The 21,975-nt window shown below is 36.1% G+C and overlaps 1 protein-coding gene across 11 annotated transcripts in view; it reads right to left on the reverse strand.

Moving 5' to 3' along the window:
• The window catches only part of LOC139975840 (pleckstrin homology domain-containing family G member 5-like), a 157,228-nt gene that overhangs the window by 21,319 nt on the left and 113,934 nt on the right, over window positions 1-21,975 (reverse strand). For 9 of the 11 annotated variants that reach the window (XM_071984067.1, XM_071984066.1, XM_071984070.1 and 6 more), the window contains 2 exons: window positions 20,825-20,916; window positions 180-316 (listed from right to left, as the gene is read on the reverse strand). In XM_071984067.1, the coding sequence (XP_071840168.1) occupies window positions 180-316; window positions 20,825-20,916 (229 nt within the window). Of the gene's footprint in view, window positions 1-179; window positions 317-5,491; window positions 6,764-20,824; window positions 20,917-21,047; window positions 21,102-21,975 lie in introns of those variants that run through there. The other 2 variants (XM_071984077.1, XM_071984078.1) reach the window with 2 other exon arrangements.

The raw sequence follows: 21,975 nt of genomic DNA on the forward strand, positions 1-21,975 counted from the left end.
TTCTGTTTACCACTTAAAAGACAAAATAAACTGCACTTAAGTACTGCTATAGTAATCTGCACAGCTGTTATGGAAATTTTTTTTTTTATCGATATCAACGGCTATAGATGGCGTAAAAAAAATGCTTCGGAAGTCAACTCCAATTAAATGCCACTTTTTAAAGGATCATATTGATTTACCTCTAATAAACAAGTTCCTTCTCGCTAAGGCGTAAGTTGGTGTATCCACCGGAAATGGTGTCTGCGATGACTCCACAAACACATCCACACCATCAATATCGAACGGGCGGTCGTCAGCGACTTTTGACAATACGTACCTGTCAAGAAAACAGAGAAGATTGAATGTGTGAATTACAGATGAATGTATCGATTGCTCATAGAATAGAATCAAAGGATATCGTTACGTCACGAGTGTTGACAATTTTATATTCAACCTCGACAATTTCTACGTTTGCTGCCAATCAGACAACAACAACAACAACAAATATACATATATTTATATATGTTATGTAAGTATGCAATGAATGATGGAAACTGATTTTACACAATGAAAACGAGCAAAGAAATTTAGACAATGGAAAAGAACAAAGAAATTAGACAATGAAAAGAACAAAGAAATTGATAGCTAGAACGTAAATTTGAACCAGTGAACTCTGGGCAACGATTATGCCCAAGGGGAGTATAAATTCTCAGGCTTATTTCGAGTAAATTAAGCAATATGAACGATAAATGGTTTAAGGAATTTAATACAAAGAAATTTGGTATTGTCCTAAATCAACTCAAAAAGCTGCTTTAAGACAATATTGACCTCGGATGCCTATGTAATTGTCTTTAAAAACAATGCGTGTGTTTATTACTTTATGTATTACACATATGAGGCTAAAACGCTCTGTGGAGACTGCATGGGTACACCTTTACAATTCTGTGTCACTGTACTCTATGCGTCCCGGATATATTGTATACTGTGCAAGAACAAGTCAGTACTGTTGATCCACAAAACAGACCATTGTGCGAGCTTACAGAACTCTGAAAAGGGCAGATTCATGTGAAAGCCATAAACGACAAGGCAAAACGTATATATATACGTCATAAAATAAAAAATCTCTGTTTGCTTTGACTCTAAAGCCAGAGCTGTATTCGTGGTCCTTATGTCTGAGTGTTAAAGGATAACACGATATAGACCTGGTAGGCTGGTACTCAGGTGTGAAATGGCATGATTCATACATCCTTTTGACCCATTAGCTGATACGGTCTCTTTATAATTTATAACCCATTGGACTGGTAAATGCTTGAAGACATGTAGTTCACTTGTTTATATCTGTGGCAACGGTGGTTTTGTGTTCACTTCCTTCTATTAACAATTAAATGGAAGAGATACCCATTTAGAGTGTTACAAAAATCCCTGCAACACCAATTCTGGGTATAACGATCAAAAGAGTACCATATCGGGGAAATGAGACCGCAGTTTGTGAAGCGTGCAACCAGCCACGATGAGGTGTAAATGCCGTGCAGCATTTATGCCTCGATACGATGTGATGGTACAGTGCTGTTCAATTATGTATGCAGCTACAGCACTGCATGTACTTGATAACAGTAGAATGGTAACCTGCAGAATACACACGGCAAACTTCTAAAATTATATGGCACTGCACAGTTACATATTTTTACGGCTTCATTTCAAATTAGTTTCAAACTATTACACAAGTTCTGGTCAATTTTAATAGTTATATATAGTTAACTATATTTATGAACGAATGCCGAAATGATTTATTTTGATCTTGTCCACAAATGAGACAGTCCGCTAACTTATTACTTATAATCGCTCAACTATTAATGTCACAGAAAATGAAATATGGAATCTTGGTCAGTCTAGGCTAAGTGGTAAAGAGGACGTAATTAATTAAATTAAAACCACCAGTTTTGGCTAATATATATGAAATAGATCTTTGTGAAGAACAATCTCTCAGCTTTCTCCCCTCTCTCCCCCTCCCCCTACCTCCCTTCTCCTCCCAAACAGGTACCTGTATGGAAATGTGATATTTAGTAACAAATTGTGACACGGTTAGACTTCTCGCGTAGCGAGGAATTTGCCAAGGGAGGGGCGAAGCTTGTAGGTAAACTATCTAAGCGTAGCGCCACCATGAGTTGGCGCGAAGCGTAAAAGAAAATTTTGGCCGAAAATGCCTCCCAGATCGCTGGAAATGGCACTTCCCAGGCCTGTAAGTTGCATCTAAGCATTTTCTATTTTGAAATTACTAGCTATATCATAAAAAAATACAAAAAATATGCTCACGGGGGGGGGGGGGGCGGTAAAGTGTCATTTACCTGATGCAGCATGTGTTGGATGAAGTTTTAGCCACCGCCAAATATGATTTGGATAAATAATCTCACGCATTATTTTCTATTTATAGCCACAAAAAAAAACTATGCCACCAAATATTGGGGGGATATTAGATACTATATCCCCCACCTAAAATATTGGGGGACATGTCCCCCCATCCACCCCCCATGATTGCCGCCCATGCTTTAATGTACCACAGTACATAAATTAATGGTCCTGATTACCTTGTCTTTCATATGCAAATTTTACTTGAATGGCAAGAGAAGATTCCCAGATCGATTTTGATGAGCTAGAATCTATCAACTCTCTAGCCACAACTTAATTACAAATCCTTCTTTAATAAACCTAAAATATGACTTTCTCCAAACTTGTGTACACTTCTTCCTTATTACTCGTGCAGCTGGTATTTGTTAAGCCAGATGATCAAAAAACCTTGGACTGAATACTTTGAAAGAAGGAATTGAAAGTAATCAATAAAACAATAAAGGTGTGAGGTCACTCAAATATTTCCCTAGATACTGTACTACAGTACAATATATATATCCTTGTAACGTTGGATGATGGTATACATCCATGCACCAGTCCTGTACATATGGGACCTGTATTAACATAGCCAAAGACCTACAGTAAAAGAAATGCAAATGTCATGTACCATGTACATGTCCATGTCCAGTTCTACAGCTTTCATGGGCATACATCATAGAATCTGTATAGGATTAACATGCACTTGAGCCAGCACAGTACTGTACTTCCATTTGTTGTGCATATAAGCTGTTTGTAATACTCTAACCGAAGCTATGTGATGGATATCGCTTACTATTACAAAAATATCCACACAGCTTCATTGTTTACAATGAGACTGCTCATACTGTAAGTATATACAGTAGTAATCTCTTTTAATGGCACATACACGGGCGTAGCCAGGATTTTCAAAGTTGTAGGCACGACTATCTGAGCGGAGAGCCACCATCGGTTGGCGCGGAGCGTACAAGAAAATTTTGGTTTTACAAACACCCTAGATGGCTGGAAACGGCCCTTCCCGAGTGTTCATTCTGGTTCCCTGGCCTCTTGCTAACTTGAGACACCTCATTCAATATCACTTTTAAACCCCAAAACACAAACAAGTTAAAATAATACTTAATTCAATACTTATTTAGCAAGGTACATGTACAGAGTAGTCTTACTTTTCAACTTCTGATACTTGTATAGATACAATTACAAAGATAATGTCTTTGATACAACTATAGCCAGTAATTGTCTTTGATACAACTGTAGGTAGTAAATGTTTAAGTTAGCCTAATAAGAGAAGGCGAGAGCTATCCGACTGATATCTCAACTGAAATATTATCTACGTAAACGGGTTCTTAACTAGATGTGAAAAAACTGACAAGATCGGATCCTAGTCTTTTTCGGCGGGTAGAGTGTTGAATGAAACGGCACGCGATAGAAATGACAGCCTAGATGACAGAAGAATAGGTCACCTAATTTTTAGCCATATTCTTGCTATGTTCATTTCAATAGTTTTTCCTGTCTAGACTCTTAAACTCCAGCAAGCTTATGGATTTGAATTATGGGTGTTTTAAAAAAAAAAGATAACTTGGCCCAAAAGAGTGTAGGCCCGGGCCTACAGTGCTACATACTGGCTACGCCCCTGACATAGCAAGTTTGTGTCCCACAAACTTGCGCTACATGCTTTACAGTTGTTTCACACCATTAAGGCTAATTATGTATATATAATTCCATTGTTCCTTGGGCAAGTTTGTTGCAGTAATGTAACAATAGATTATGTCTTATACATATATGTGTATATATTATCAAGAAAATCCATTTGTTCTCCAAAGCAAATATACTAGACGAAAGCTTAGAAATAAGATACGACTCATAATTGACAAATAAGGAGTACTATTTTAGAAAATATAATTGCAATTTTCGGTCCCCCTTGGACCTTCGTCAGCAATACTTTAATAGTTGGAAGCGGAAAGAGTAAAGTTCAAAACGTAACACAATGAAAGCATCATGGACGCTAGATAAGTGTAAGTGACATTGATGGCAATAGAACGTACAATTAAACCATGACAATACAGGAAGTGGATCAAGGAGCAAAGATTAGGAAGAACGATCGAATCACAATATATGTTTGTAGAACTGGTAGTTCTTTGAAATCGTTTGGCTCTTACCTATTAGGTCTTGCAGTGGTCATGCAAATGGTCACGCACACACGGCACAAATGACTGAATGCATAGTTGCTGCTTTAATGACAATCTTCGCATTCAACCATCAATAAACTACCCTTCTCAGCACTTGCTATATGTTACCGAACTAGTTACAATAATTGCTACTGACTATGAATTATGAACCCTAACAGATGAGGGAACCCTTTAAAAGCGGATCCTCTGTGTATCACTTTGCTACAGTATATAAGGCATCTCAAGAAAAAAAGGCTGCAAATATTCTATCTGGCTACAGTAGAATTCCAGTAGACAGTTCTGGCAATGGTAGAAGTCTATGTGTAAACTTTAATAGTTCCATGACTCAAATATCCAAAGGTAGCTGTCTTATTTACTCCTCTTTGTACCCTCCTATTGTTGGATCCACTTTCCCCTCCCCCATTTCCTCCTTCACTGTCTCCCACTAGTTGTTATTTCCATAAACTTTTGGGGGGATCATTTTGGTCTATAATGTTGTGACTTCTAATACCAAACCGACCCCGTATTAAATACTCAAATAAGATTACAAATTGATCAAAATTTACTGAGAAATCGGCCGAGAATTTCCATCAATTGGTGAATGTTAAAGAGTGGATGATTCATTTTCGATATCAATGATTGGATTCGCAACAACTCATTTCCATATTGGTATTATTCACAAGGAATTAAAGACAGGTAGAGAAAAAAGAGGTAAAAAAAAAAAAAATCAGTTTTATGACAAACATGATCATTTGAAACGAAGCTTGAACAGTCATTTGCTTAACTATATATATGTATAACTATATTTTTCTTGCCTGTGCAAACGCCCATAACTCCTATCATAACATTCCTGTAACTTAAGAAAATGTTTATTGTTTCACAGGTTACGCCCTGCCTTACTCCAGCAATGTTGTTAAACTATGACGCACATAAGTCAACATTCCTTTAATATCAGTGAATCTCACCATGTTGTATTCCCCAAGTCCTCCACGTCAGACATCCTCCTCGGTCGTCCCAAAGTATTCGACAGATTTTGACGAATTCTTTCCAAAGTCATGTTGCAATTACAGACGTACCAATCGTTAAAAATCCCAGAGAGAAAAAACTGTATATAGTCTGCTTAATGCAGGCAGCAGGGTGGCTTCAGTACAGGCTAAGATAGATTATTAGGAACATACAGCTCATGTATGAATTTACAGTTCACTTTTTTCAGTTCTCGGTAACTAGTCCTATAGAGATAGGGAATGTTCTTGTACTACACAATCAAAGTTCAAGATGTGTGCAAACATTTGACTTATTTATTGGTACTTAAAATTATCAGCTTGATAACATGTTTGATACAAGGGGCAGCCAGATCATGCATAGACCACCAAATATAATCAATTTATGATCAATACGATCAATACAATCACTACCAAATACGACCCACGAAAAAGGGGACCTATAGAGACTAAAAACAGAGAGGGAGTGGAAATGGCACAAACTAATAAATCGACAATTTTTAAAGTCCTCACGGATGTCCAAATTAGTCACAGTAATAGCTGTCCTATTATACAGGTCTATACTACTGTGTTACTCTGTCCTATATTTACAATAATTGCAATCTTGAGTCAAACTTCACCCACAAAGTCTGCCGTAATGACATTAACATAACCTCGAGTACTATACAAGGTAAACGGTAACAGGAACCAGTGTCACCACTGAGCTACTACAACAAGTGCAGATCCAATCGCATGATATCGTCAACACAAAAAATACAATGTCCTCAGTTATGAACGAACAAACGTACAAATATTTTCCTTTTTCCTTCCAGAGAAATTAAAATTTAATCATAACACTTGTGTTAATTGTTCCATTCTCCATTCCTGCATGGCTCCATTGTGTTCTTGATTTATTTCGATAAATTGTAAGAATTTTCTTAGTAATCTTTCAAAAGAAGAGAGCATGCCGTTATATCCGACTCGATTAAGGCCAAAAGTCAAGTTTACGTCCTGGAACAAATTATCCGGAGCACGTCAAAGCTCAACGTAAGAGGATCTCCCACGACACTGACGAAGCGAAATGACAAAAACTTCCGATGCTTTGTACGAGCAGTAATTAAGTGAGCAAGTGGACTTCCAAACATTCGGTCGCTAACTAAAAGCCCTTTATAAACAAAGCAAAGACTGTACTGAATTCCCAATGGAGCAACAAAACAGTTCACAATGAAATCCCACCCACACAAAACATTAACAGCAAATCATCCAACTCTACAGTAAATGTTTACAGTATTAAACTAACCTGTGGTTGGTTGAAAGGAAAATTGCAACTACTCATCACTTTCGATATCACTGTAGAATCAAAAGAAATACCCTAACGGGCTTCCACAACACATCACCTTATTTGACGAAAAAGATCTTCAAACTGGACAATCATTTCCTCTCAGAACAGATCCGTGAGTATTTCCTTACCGAACTACTATAGGTTCACACTGTAACTTCCTACATAATGCTGATATATATCTCTCTATGTTCTACTGTAGCTGGGACAAACTTGACTTGTAACATATACACTTTCGTGGTAGGAGCTCCAAGCAGCCGCACGGCTTCCTGTTGCTTCCTCGCAATTCAAATTCTGCACGTTTTCCTTTCTAAATTTCTGCGTGACAGAGTCGAGGATTGGTAGACTTATCAACCTTGTTGTTTTTCGAGTGAGATAATGACGATGCAATCAAACCCATATTATGAGATTTATTTAACACCTTTAACAAACATTATTCACAACCCCCCACAGAGAAAATACCAACCAGTTGAATATTAGTACTTTTATTGGCATATTAAGGTACAGTTTCGTAAAAGATCTCGGCTGGATTCTGTTTTCGTAAAAGTTTATGTATAAATTTCTGTTAATCTTTGATATACTTCTATGTAAGTGTTGTATCAAGTCATTTGGAATATGGAAGAAATTCTTTGCTTCTTTTAAAAGTAAATTTTCAAAACGCTTTCAAGGTCCAGTTCCATAGCATTTATAAATTAAGGATGGTTTGTAGCCCGATCATTACATTTTTTTAACATTAGATTGTTCGTTAATATTAATCGTAGAACATTTATTGAAGAATTATCAGTCTTTAAGGATGTACTCTTGATCATGCAGGCAAACACATTTACCAAGATCCTGATTAACAAGGATTGTCCCATTTTGCAACGAAAATATGTTGTCCCCCTCTGGCAAAGGTCTTTAATTCTAACATTGAAAAAATATCACTGTTTTTACAATGTATATGTTCAACTAAGTGTGTGGTATCATCTTGTGTTCATGTATTGTATGTGTGGTATCATCTTGTGTTCATGTATGGTATGTGTGGTATCATCTTGTGTTCATGTATTGTATGTGTGGTATCATCATGTTCATGTATTGTATGTGTGGTATCATCTCTTGTTCATGTATGTATGTGTGGTATCATCTTGTGTTCATGTATTGTATGTGTGGTATCACCTTGTGTTCATGTATTGTTTGTGTGGTATCAGCTCATGTTCATGTATTGTATGTATGGTATCATTTTGTGCTCATGTACTATATGAGTTGTATCAGAAATCTGACATAAATATTGTAAACATGCACCATTAAGAGTAACTGTAGGATACTTAAATAAAACTTACCAATTGAATCACAAAAGTGCAACCATGAACAATATATCCAATTTATGTCTCGGTCATCTGTAGTATAAAATACTGTTTAATTTCTCCCGTAATATCACCAAAATATTCCTGAAGAGATGAGTACAATTGATCCTGGCACGAATATAGGCAAATATGACAAAAATAGGAATCGTTCAATTTCAGATGATTGCCTAATTCACCAAAATGCAGACGAAATACCCTTCACTTTGGCTGCAAATATGTTTTTCATTCGGATTTTCTACCAGCAATTGTAGACTGCAACCATAGTAACGGAGCTCCCCAGATAGGCACAAATATATTAGTTATATGCAGCACATGTGAAGCCTTGTAATGAAACACATGTGGGTAGAAAAACAGCAAAAGTAAAAGAATGTATAAATAAAAACAGGGAAAAAAAGGTTGGTGAAGTTGAAGAGAGTATTACTGAAGGATGATTTGAGCTTACACTATTAAAAGTATTATGACAGTAATTCCATCCTACAGTATATGATCCATTTACACTTTGAGTTGTCTCGATGTATTATAATCTATTAATGAAACACATAAAAGGTCATCAGGTCACTCTAAAGTGTGCCTAAATTGTGAGAAGGCAGGTAAGCAGTGACGTCACCAGACAATTCAATCTGGGGGCACAGGGAGGGCACAGCACTTAATTAGGGGGGCACAATGTTTATTTGTGAATGTGTCCCTCTCCCCTTTGAGAAATTGTTGATTCATTAAGGGTCATTAGATTCAACCTGGTGCTATATTTTGCAACTTGAAGTAAATTTATGTTCAAGGAATTTTGGGCTTAGTATGTCCGATATTTATGTTTTTAATTTAAAAAATTATATACAAAAAATGGAAATTCACCCTTTTGCTTTGATAATGTTTTAAATAAGAGTGTTGAAAATATGAAATTTAAATTCATGCAGGGTAGTAGTAAAGTTTCAGCACTTGTGGTTCACGCCGGGGCTTCTGTGACCTTGTTAGTGAGGAAACAACTGGTTATTGTGATGGTTGGTGGAAAGAAGTTTTACTGATGAACATTAAACATTTCATCCTTTGTAAAAAAGTTGCTTGAATAATTTTTTTTTCACACAACAAATCGCATCTCTGGGGGCACCTGGGGGGGCATCTGGGGGCACGATTTTTTTTGGGAGGGCACATGCCCCCCAGGCCACCCATTGGCGACGCCGCTACAGGTAAGTGAAAGGAAATAGTTCATACCTCGGACAACCACACAGAGAGGTATAAAGGGCTTCCAGTAATGTTTGTATGAAGTTTTTTATAGAATAGACAAACTTATTATCCCCCAGGACCTCTCGCGAGGTCAACCAGGGGTTAAACTCCTTTTGATTGGATTTGATTTGATTTGTATCAAGTTTTTTAAATATTAACCATGAAATATACATAATGAATGCACCTTTAAGGCTTACTTGGTGATGACATCACATCCTCAACGTACGTATACATAATGATCATAAGTCGATGTTTATTATTTCTAATAACTCAGTTAATGTAAACATTTTCCTTAAACTTAACATATTAAATTAAAAACAATAGAACAACTATGGCAGACATATACCAATCCATTTGTCGTGAAGCATATTTGAGGCGATAAAACGTTGGATTTTTTTGGGTTGTTGCTTCTATAGAGTGACATAACGATCGATACGTCTAGACTACAACTGTGGTCAAGCCACTTTGATTGATGAGCTGCTGAAGTTTTGAAGGGTCATTTCTGCAAAACATATTCTGTTAAGTGGTAAACAAATCATACAGATTGAACTGATCATGATATTAAAGCAATATCTTAAACTCCAAAGTTTACCCCCAAGTTGGTGTAAGCAGTCATTATCTACCTTCATTTAGAAACCTATCCAATGGTTTGCAAAATGTCGGTCTCGTGTGATAACTGGCAATTATGCCTACGCATGACGTACGTCCTGTTAAAACAACATTCAGTTCGGCTGCAAAATCCATTCAGAAATTACTGAAAATGTGGCTAGGTGTTTAGTGTGCATACATGTATTATACTGTACTCTTGCAGTAGAATATGATGGAAAGGGCTTGTGTGCAGACTACAATGAAATTCGGGACGGAATAATGAGCGCCCAATATGTTCCAAGGCCTGCTATTCCCATTTCTGCAGATACCAATGCAATTTCCTATTCCCTCAACTGGTAGGTCACTTACATGGCTTTTCACACACTTTAAACATGCACAAAAGTAACCCCAAATTTTAAGCATAAACACGGCTGAATTTGAAACTTGAAAACGAATTGAAAATGATTTAAAAAGCTTTTCATTTTCCTTTTTTGCCCAAAACCTTTACACTCCCTGGTTTAAACCTTAACCTTTTTGGTCACTTTCACAGCCAACAGATTCTTTAAGTGTCTACTGTTTGTCTACAGAAAATAACAATCGTTCAATATAACTGTTATTTTATGCACTTAAATGCACTTTCATCTATGGAGAAACTGTTGGTGATTGTACAGTTTTAGTTAACAAGAATGTGGAACAACACAAGTTTTCACTAACTGTGACTTGACATATAATAACAATCATAATTAATGCAGCATTTATCACACACACACTCAATTATCACAAGAGCCTATTCCCTGGTGCAGGATACAGAGAAATCTAAACTCAACCGATATAGAGACATTTAAACGAGTGCGGCTCATTAACGACTAACCTTGGAAGTAAAACAAGACGAGGACATCTGGGGAGGATTATAATTATAATATATAATATAATATAATATATAATATAATATATAGGTTGCACAATTTGCATGAGGATGTAATACAATGTAACTTAAGATACCTTTGCAGAGGGGACAATTGGGCACAATTATAGACATTCTGCAACTATAAAATTCTTCCCCACAAAAACTCCTCGGTTGAAATGAGTGATGCAAAATGCGCAGCAATTACTTCATAAATTGTCGCCAAACTTTACTGACGATTGCCTTACTCATTTTACGTCATAATGAAAAGTTGCGAATTACAATTGTGAAAGCCAGATGGATCAACTGTCAATATATCTTACAATATGTGGATTTTATTTTCTCTAGTTTTCTATTTTTCAAACACTTAGTCAGCAGCCAATGTAAGTATCATCTTATAATGCAACGTTTGCGTCATTTCGGACCGTTCGACTTTCTTGGAAACGACTTTTCCGTTGATACAGACGTACGAATTCAAGGTGCACGATACCCATTACTGATCACGGAGTAATCGTTTACCTTGCTGACATCATTCCCAAATGCTGATAAACATTCACCTCAGGCTTTGAGGTATTGATTAACTAGCGTCCCACCTGGAAACCAAGACAGGATATTGACTTTGATGACAGGATGATGGACGTCAGGAACAAGCTACAGATATCTTTTACCGAGAAACATGAGAACATTTTACTGTACATCAAATCTGTTGTTGTTTTTCTGTATATCATGTCACACTACAGATATATATACCAGAACATCCAACTCATATCCCTTGACATTGTTTTGTTCTCACTATGGTTGCCATGGAAATATTCCAGACAGACTATCACTATAAATACTGAGCCCATTGAAATCTTTCACCACTTTCTTCAACAGTCTGTCATCCAGAGACTTCTGTTGGTATTAATTACGTGTCATAAATATATAAAAAACTAAATAAAATGCATTTTGGAAGATTATATTTCATCGCAATTAACATATATCTGGAAATGAAACTTTTCTAACAAAGCTATTAATATAAATATTATATATATATTAAAGTTATAATAACCTACCGAACTATGCAAGGTACAGAAATTTTAGCACTTTCAATTCTTTAAACAGATATTCTATTAAATGATCAAGATTATATTCAAACTGCAGGGGGCCTTGAAATTCCGGCTGTTCTTTGCCATTTGCAAATAGAATAAAGGAAGAAAAAAAAGGTTACTTTCTGTCAGTGCAAAATTATTGTTGCTTTTGCATTAATTCAAGGAAAACGCAAGTGGGATTTGGATTTTAGCCAGAAATTTTATTTCTTGTAATCTTTTTTTTTTTTATGTGCTGGGATTTTGTAGCAAGTGACTAAAGTTTGAAATTCTAGGCCTGCTAAACTACTTATAATTTTGAAATGTGTTAATAATTGAATGTAAATTAAACTGTACTTTTGATTGAAACTAAAGTTGACCTTGTCGAACCTTTTTTTGTATTTCTGATACCGTATGTATACTGCCGTGATCAAGTTTCAGATAAACCTATTCTTCACACGTTATTACGCCGTCAAAATCCAAATCATCAGCTCTCTTATCAAAGATCGGAATGAAAACTTAAAATCAGAGAAGAGTTATCATGGTAGGGTAGTGTAAATGTTTCAGCTTAATTTGCATAATTTTTTTAGAGATACCTATTTAAAGGGGATCTTGTATCAACAGAAAATGAATGTATTTTTTCATAATACTATAACGCAACCCTGTAGCAGCCCATACTGTGTGTGTTTCAAACATATGTACTGTACGATCAACATGAATCTGTGTGATCAACTTCCCATGCAGCGGGAGCAGTTCTGCTACGTAATCCCCGATCGTCAGGGGAGATGAAGATGACGTCGAACGACGGAAGTCAACAGTCAAACTGTGTACTTGGCTGACGTCACATATCGGTGATGCAAGAAACTCGGTCATCATTATCAGTAATTCTGCAGTTACTGATCATAAACTTAACACAGACTACAATGAATTTAAAAAAAATCTAATGGTGCTGATATATGCTGTGCAAAGAGTGTCCAAATATAGCTTTTTAGTATTTAATCACTTACATTAACTTTCCAATTTAAAAAAAAAAAAAATCAAAACTTACTGGTTGGTTACTATATTTACAAGCTTCACTGTTTTGTTCATTCGCTTCCGTTTAAATTTTGCATACCATGGCTGGATATGTGATTGACAGCTCTACGGGACTTAGGCATTTATTAATAGTTTGTGTATTAATTAAGATGCTTTTTTTGCTGAAGTGAAAGTCATTGGCACGTACATAAACGTAATGTGGCATTAAATGCTTGGAACAATCGAAACTGACATTCGCGAAAGGGCTGTGCATTGAGTTTATTGCTCGAAACTGAATTTCTTCTATTAATTCTAGTTTAATAACTAGTAACATAGAGGTTATTAGCCTTGATTGACGAGACAAATTTCTTTTCAATTTGAAGATGTGAAATGAAAAGTTTTAACAAAATTCCCACATTACCAGATAATTCTTTGGTCTGGTTAAAATAAAACAAAACGGTTGAGCATTGAAAAATTAAAAAAAAGTCCATAATTACTAGCTCATCGACCCCTCGTTTGGGTGAGATAAAACAAAATGTAAGAATAAGGTAAATGTCAAGGCTCGGTGCATCAAATGGCAGTGAGAATTAATCCAATAGTCCAGTCCTTGTTAGAATACAGAGCTTGATATGGAAAATCAAACAATTTTAAAGGTGCTTGTTTTATTTCCATCTAGCTACTCTGGTTATCAGGAAATTTATCAATTTTACAATATATATGCTAAATGCCTGGACAGCTCTTATCAGATGAAATTGATAATGTCGGCTCGTCAGTGCAGAACTCAGGCCTAATTGTTAAGATTAATCTACTTAATCAGTTTTAAACAAAAACAAGTTAAATTTATAAATAAACGACAGTTGTAATTATTGTAAAACGTTTTATTTGAGGTCACAGAATGATAGATCATTTTGGCTTTTCTATTGTCTTTCTGTTTGCATCGGAGGCACTGATCTTATGGTCCGTGTCTTAGGTAGACTACGTAGTTCAGCCACGCTAATCCGTGAGCCTCAGATGTTTAACAACTGGTCAATCATTAAATAATAAAAGTGGTACAGAATACAACCTGGATGGATAAGTATTGTTTTATTAACAGCCAGCGATAATAATCAAAATTAAATTTGTACCTAAAGTCATAAATTAAAAAGTCATTGATCAAAACTTAAAAGTGGCATAGAATACAACCGGGACTGCATGAGGGCAGCATTTCTTAATAGTTATAACCTGGACTGAGGGCAGTGTTTCTTAAAAGCTATAAAAATATCAGAATCAATTTTGTGCCCAAAGCTTGTCCGTTAAAGGGTCACTCATCAAGAAATGGAAAGTAGAAATACAATTAACAACATGAGACTTTTAATAGTGTTTCTTTCAAGGTAAACAACATAGTAAGTTTTTGTGATTTAATACTCATCCATTCACGGTCATTTCTATTGTGTCAAACATGGTCAGCCAAGGTTAAACTATCCACTACGAAAACGCATGTGTAGAAACTTTGGATGGTAGAATGAGAAGGAAGGGCAATGACCTGAGGAGCTGGTCGTTGAGGGTGCACAGTGTTAAAAGATTACCAGGGCATACTAGACACGGTAGAATGAGGTGCATAGGTTGTGAGGAGACAGGTAAGCGACGAGCGACGTAAATCTTCAACAACCATATATAGCAGTGTTTCTGTCTTTAACGGTATACAACATATCAAATTAGTTTTGTGATTTAATACTCATCCATAAATGGTCATTTGTATAGTCTCAGATATATGCTAGACAGTCTAGTAATGGTCAGCGGAGGATAAACTTTCAGAACAGTGAAATTAGTTTTAAAAATCAATTTGCAGACACCTCATGTTGAGAGAAAAACCTCCAGATGGTCAGACAATCTCTAGAAAACAACTCTTTCTTAATTAATTTTACCAATGAATTATTCACCCCCATTCCACAAGTTACTCAGGACTAAAGTAATGGTAACCTCCAAGTCATTTTGTCATGACGACAGATATATAGATTTGGCTTAAATGAATACATCATGTTTGTTTTGGGCGCTTACTTACTTTCTGTTTCCATGGATACATGTTACAAAGTTTGAAAATGTTGAAATCTCAGTCAGGTGAGTCATTAAGCAATGGGGATTTCCCTTTCAACAATCATACATTAATGTACAGCAAAAACTTCATGATGTAACTTAATATGTACATCAAAAACAAAAAGGCATCATGTCAACAAGAAATTGATTTGAAATTATGTGAAGAATTTTTCGTCACTTTTTTGGAAGCCACCGCATGACATATTTATACATGGCAGGTGGTTGGTTAAAGCTGCACACACCTGTGCAATTTAACAAAACTTGCCTTTTTTCAAGCGGCATCACGTCAACAATTTTAACAGCTTGGAAATGTTTGTAGAGCAGCTATAAATATATATATGTGATAAACAACAACTGAGCCAATAGGATTGCTCAATCTGACAGGGTCTTCCGCACAATCTTCCGATAGCACCAGAATAAAAGTCAATATTTGCTTAAAACAAATCGCAACAAATAGTTTAGTTAAGATAAATCCAGTTCGCCTTACTTGTCGACGAAGCAGATTTTAGAGTGGAGGTTTGAGATAATTTCCCATGCCAATTGATACCCCAATCCCATAAAAATTTCGGGAAATCCCCTCGACATATATAACAATGTTTAACGATGAGATAGGTAAAGTTAATAGGTAAGTACATTTTCACAATTCCCGAGTCCTTGTTTACAGCTAGGTAAACGGATATTTGGAGAAATGATCATAGCTAGGAAATGTGGAGGACTACGATATCAAATTCATTAATGACTTCCTCGTTGCTCGTTAGCGTGGAAGGTGCGTAGGTGTTACCGACTGTAATCTCAAGTTTGAGTAACACTAGCTATAGGTTTGGTAAAATTGCTGACCCGATCATGTGACAAGCTATAATCTTACTTGCCAAAAGGTGCCACACAAATGCTACAGATATGCCAGCTGTCGACATACACAAGAGTTTAATATTAACAGTATTTTATGACAAACGTAATGAATGACATATTTATTTATTTATTATTTAGGTTTACAGTCTTGTTCAGGGCCAAGGCCCTTTCACACGACTTTACAACCCTGGTCATTGGTAACTTGACACACCTACACATCAAAGTGTGCACAATTCAATCAATCTCTCCTGGGGCACCACAATGCACCACAACCACGTGTCCCCCGGGGGACTTCCCATAGGGTGCAGCCACAAACCGGCGCACACAACTATATTTACAAGTTACTTTGTAAGTCCCCATTTATACACCTGGGTGAAGAGAGGCAATGGAGATAAAGTGCCTTGCCCAAGGACACAACGCAATGATCTGGCCAGGGCTCGAACCTGTAATCCTTAGATCCACTGCCCATTAAAACCACTTGACCACAACGCCCTCACATAAGAGTTCAATTATTCCCCTGAGGAGTTAGATTGCATACAAGCATGCAGGATGCTGACAATGCACAGCTATAGGTACACGTTTGTCCACAAAGAGAGAATTAAACTACCGTACCCCTAGTATACAAATTACATGATCTATCAGAATTAAAACTTCACCCTATGTTGATCCAAATATGAATTGATTAAAGCAAATATCTTGAAACAGTCACAGGAATTAAGATAAAGGTCCTTAATATTCCTTTCACCCAAAAATATGGCAAATTTTCATTAAAAAAGGGTTTGAATTAAAACTGAAAGAGATTACTTTACTTTAAAGAGGAAAAAGGGGGAAGAAACATACTAAAATGTTGGTAGGTCCTTTTGTAAAGACAGACACATGTTGATATTTTTGTGAGGATAGATGACAGGGTACCTGTTTGTTGTAAACTCAAAATTGATTACAAAATTTGTTTATAAGACCATGAAAATGGCTGTATAGCTCAAGTATATGTAGTTTAATACTGAAAAGATGCAAAATACCACTGATCCCCCCAAAAAACCCAAAACCCCATCCCAACAACCCCACTCCCGACCCCCCCTCCTTGCACCAGAATTACCTCTTTCTTTGCATACATCCCAGCAGCATTAATGTGGCACAATAATTAATGAAAAACTACTAGGTATGTCTACAGTTACTTTTACAACAAAATATAAAACCCTATACCAGTGTTTGGAGAAAGCTAAGTATGATATTTGCTTCAAACACTTCACTTCAGCTGCCAAAACAATTAAACAGCTTTGGTTTGTTTCAGAATGGCCAGCCAACAGGGTATCAAAGCAAGCATGCATTGATAACAAACCAGTTCACAATATATATAGCAGTAATATTTGTAGATTACTGTTGTTGTGGTCCACTTTTACCCTTAACGTCCCTGCAATTATTTTTCAACGTTTCTAATGGCCGAATATCGAAATTTCCTGCAAATGTCATAATCTTAATGTTATAACCTATGGGTTTTCTTTTTAATTTTTTTATGAAAGTACTTTAGACAAGGTTTTTTATGATGTGAATTTCATGTCATTTTACAGCTAAGGTTTAATTATGTAATATGTTAGTTATATAGCTTCATATTGTAATGCTGATCATAAACTATAAACTAATTTTATGTTATGTTATTCCATAAAGCACTTGATCAACTAACGGCTGTTGTAACTTTCCAAATACCAGACCTCCCAGCAGCTCTTCAACAAAATAAAGGTTGTAAATGAAGAAAAAAAGGTCTTTAAAGGCTTCAAACATGAAAATATTTAAGGTTCTTAAAGGTACAAAATGAAGTTCATTTGTAACATACTCACCATCTATGCCTATTTTTACATCATCTGTGGCCCTCATTTATAATATCTGACTTACATTAACTGTTGTTTGTGAGTCTGTTTTGTATCACGTGCATGAATCATGCCTGGATGTCCACAAAAACTTAATGGCCAATGGTGAGCATGACTGAATTAAATATTTCTACTGTAAACTCAATCTTTTCAAAAAAAATGTTTTAACTGAAAATAAAACTAAAGATTTTTAAAGTTTAAAAGAGTATTTTTGAAAAATAAAGGGCTGTTTTTGAGATAACTGTTGAAACTGGTAGGGGAGAATTTAAAAGAAACTAATGGCACTGTATTCTACAGGTGTTCCAAGCCATTTTTGAACACAATTTGCACCCTTGAGTCATACTCTTCCACTTTTAACACACTAGATATCCTGCGTGAATTGAATGTTGCACGGTTTGGATATTTATCTTTACAATGGGGAGAGTCATGCAGCCTGTATGTTGACGGACAACTGCAAGACCTCTACAAACAAAATATCAGTATTGATTTAAGCCGTGATGCTCTATTAACAAAGACAATTGCTATCTCTCTCATTACCAGGATGTTCTAGATTTTATAAAACAAACGGAAAAAAGAAGAAAAAATTGCACATTCAAAGAGTACGACACTTACTGTATCCAACCCCCCTTCACCCCTTCCCCCTTCCCCCCCTCTTCCCCCTTCCCCCACAGCTTAACTTTGAGCTCAATGTAAAGTGAATGACAGACAGGCATCATCTGAGAATTACAAGGACAAGTTTCACTATTAACAAGGTGAGCCTTCTTTAGTTTCAACTAGTTAAGATTATACAAGATACACTGTATACATTAGGAGATGCAGTTATTGGCTTTCTCAGGTTGTCCTTTCCTACTTCCTTCTTCATAAACCTTGAATTGAGCCTCCCTGAAACACATCAGATATATACATACATGTACATATGTACACTGACAATACTGCATCCCTATACTAATATATAGATCTCATAGGCACAAGAAAAGCATAACTTAGGGTTCTGAGAACGACATCTCACACTGAAAGACAGGTTATGATGCAAACTGGCTGTTGCTTAATTCCACCATGTTCCATTTACCTGAGTATCTGATAGAGTCAACCAAAGACAACACTGATACACTAAAACCTGTCAAATATAGTTACAAGTGAATCCTGTACTTCTGTACGGTTTGGGTTAAATAGTGTGTGCTAATTGCTTGCTGACAAAAATTGTGGTTGGCTGATTGGCAGAAAATAGGAAATGTAAGCTTCTTGTGGTGTAAGTTAAATCCTGTTTTGGATTTCCTTCTGAACTTAAAATTACTACAGTAGGTATATCACCACCATCGCACCTCTATACAATTGAAGGCTTTGAATCTCCATTACCATTACCACACTGCCATAGGTGTTGTATGACACATCACTGATCCACAGTCTCCAATGAATACTGTACTAGTTCAGGCTGACAGTAACAGTCAAAGTGCTTTCAGCAATACGATGTTACTTGTAAAATGCCCAATGGACGATGATCGACTGTATGAATCAAAGCGACCACTAAACATGAACGACCCACAAAGTTTTACCTAGAAGTAGGAAATACATATTTTGGGTAGATTGCTCACCATTTGGGATCCAATTCTACTTGGTTATTTCCAAAGGCTGCTCCAAGCGCGTAAATTACGATCAAACTGCTTCAAAGGGATGGCATCTTAAAGTTGAAATTAACCTAGCTTCCGTAGAGCAGACTTACTTTAAGTTTAGAAGGCCTGCAATTAATTTTAACAACTTAAACCTTCCTACTATAACTTGATCAAAATATCAAACTAAGACAATGCCCCCCCCCCCCTCCTTCACCCGCCAAGATATTTTTCACTAAATGAAAGTTGATCGGCGAGTATAATTAATTAATATGATTCCATCCTAAATATTTTGTCACCTAGACACATTTTATCGCATTAGTTTCAAGCCACTAGGAAAGTTTCATGTGTTTCGACTATTAATTCGTTAATTAATTAATAAAAATGAAAGTTGACAAATCGAGTGGATGACCCACATCGTTGTGATATTTCAATTATACCAATTAAGCAAATTTTAATTACCAAAAAGATCAAGCAAAAAACGCTGACAAAAAGCGACACTTAAGACATTTAAGAAGCTCCAAGCTGTGGCTTCATTAACTTAACTAGTTAATTAGGTAATTAATGTTCAAGTATAGTCAGGTCTACTCATTTGTATAAAATAATCTCTGTTCTAACTTTAGAGAGCTTTTGAATCTAATTAATACTGATTTAATATTATATTAAATCGCACCAGTGTGACATATGTTCTTCTTTGATGTAAAACAGAATTTTTTTTAAAAACTTACTTCCTACTTAATAACTTTCTTTTCAAATCAAAAACAAAAGAGCTAAATGGGGAATGGCTTTATGGATTGTTCCATCGATATAATCCTGATGCAAACTAGGAGTCAACCGCTAAGTATCACTTCAGCTTCCATCGTAACATTGTTTTCTCTAAAATCTGCCATGATTACGATGTTTAGTTACATAAGTGTTTATGGCGGGCAAACTACAGTATTTAACTGCCGAGTTTTACAAATTGCTCGCCCTATGTTTCCTGCTTACATGAAGAACAAAAATATGACAACAAGATGTTGTCATGAATACATATATCAAAACTTGAGTCAATCCTACCCCTTCCACACCCCCTACCCCCCCCCATCCATTACTACTGTAACTGTATTCATTAACTGTAGCTGGAGCTGTAGTGAAACTATTCAAATTGCACACAATTTGCTGCTGTGTACATGTTAGTGTGCTGCACTGCACACGGCCGTCGATATGTTTTTTGAACTATGCATTGTGAATGGTTATGTTCACCCATTGCAAGATTATCAAGAGACTCTTTTGTTACTGCTAAAGATTCATTTATAACATTTAATTAACATTTAATATTCTCAAGACAAAGGACTTTGAGAACTATACCCATGCATGACACCAGGACAAACAGCATATGATAGTTATTTAGTACCGTTCCCACTAGCCAGATAAACCAAAAGCAACTAGAGCAAAGTCTACGTTTAACTCACCGTAGGGAGGCTCCCTGTTCAACTCGGCACCGAACTGTTTCCTTACAGCCGACCAGTTCGATATTCAAGGTAAAATATTCCTCTCGTATATCCTGAAAGGAAACGATCAAAAAAAAAAAAGTGGAGAAAAAAAAAAGGTTGGTTAAGGTGAATTAGCCAAGATCTATCGGTAACAGTCCCGTGATGGAAATCACATCTGACATTAGGTATATATGACAATAACCTGGTAAGATCTTTGTAAAAAATGACAACCTAAATACATGGATGTGATCCGTTCAGCTTTAACGACAGTCACTGAGGTTACGCCCCATCGAAGACGACCAGAGATGGGATAGTACTGTGTACTCACTGCAACTGCCAATGTACTAAGCCACAGGTTAAACATATAAAGGAAACATCTATTCATGTACGTCAAAGGAAAGAGAAGTTACATTTCGCTGCTAAATTATATGTAACCATGGTGACGAATGGGGACTGTCAGTATAGTCGCAACATGATGCTAAAGTTTGCCAAAACTTTTCAAAAGTACTAGTCAAGTTTATATTCGCATATTTTTTCGCATATTTTGCGCATACTTTTGATTTTACTCAACATTTCTCAGGTGAGGAGAAATGCTAAAATGGTATTGGTATAAAACTTCAAGCTCATGAATACTTGATGAATGAGTGACCATTCATTAACTCACAAATGGAAATTTAGCATATTTGGGGCAATATCGATGAAATTTATATTACAGTTAACTATCTCACTATGCAGACTGGCTTGATTGAATTAAAACTTTTTTTTTTCTACTGCTCACCCCAAAATATGTAAAAATCAGCAAGGTAATTTGCCTAGTCAATTGATCACAATTTTGGTACATTTAAGCCCTGAGAAAATTAACCAAACATGACACATGGACCTGTTTGAGTGGACACACACACACACACAGAGACAACTACTGTCAACACACATAGAGAAACAGAATACAGCAAATTGAAAAATGGTAATTCCACAATGCCATGTCAGGTATTAAGGTCAGAATACAAAATTGAGTTATAAAAATTCAGAAACAGAAAAGTTAAATTTTTTTTAAATTAAACAAGAAAAAAATGTTTAAACTTGAAAGCACAACGTGATCACACATATAGATAAAGCCTCCTCACCTTTAC

The sequence above is a fragment of the Apostichopus japonicus genome, chromosome 11 (genome assembly GCF_037975245.1).
Source record: "Apostichopus japonicus isolate 1M-3 chromosome 11, ASM3797524v1, whole genome shotgun sequence".
Classification (NCBI taxonomy): domain Eukaryota; kingdom Metazoa; phylum Echinodermata; class Holothuroidea; order Aspidochirotida; family Stichopodidae; genus Apostichopus; species Apostichopus japonicus.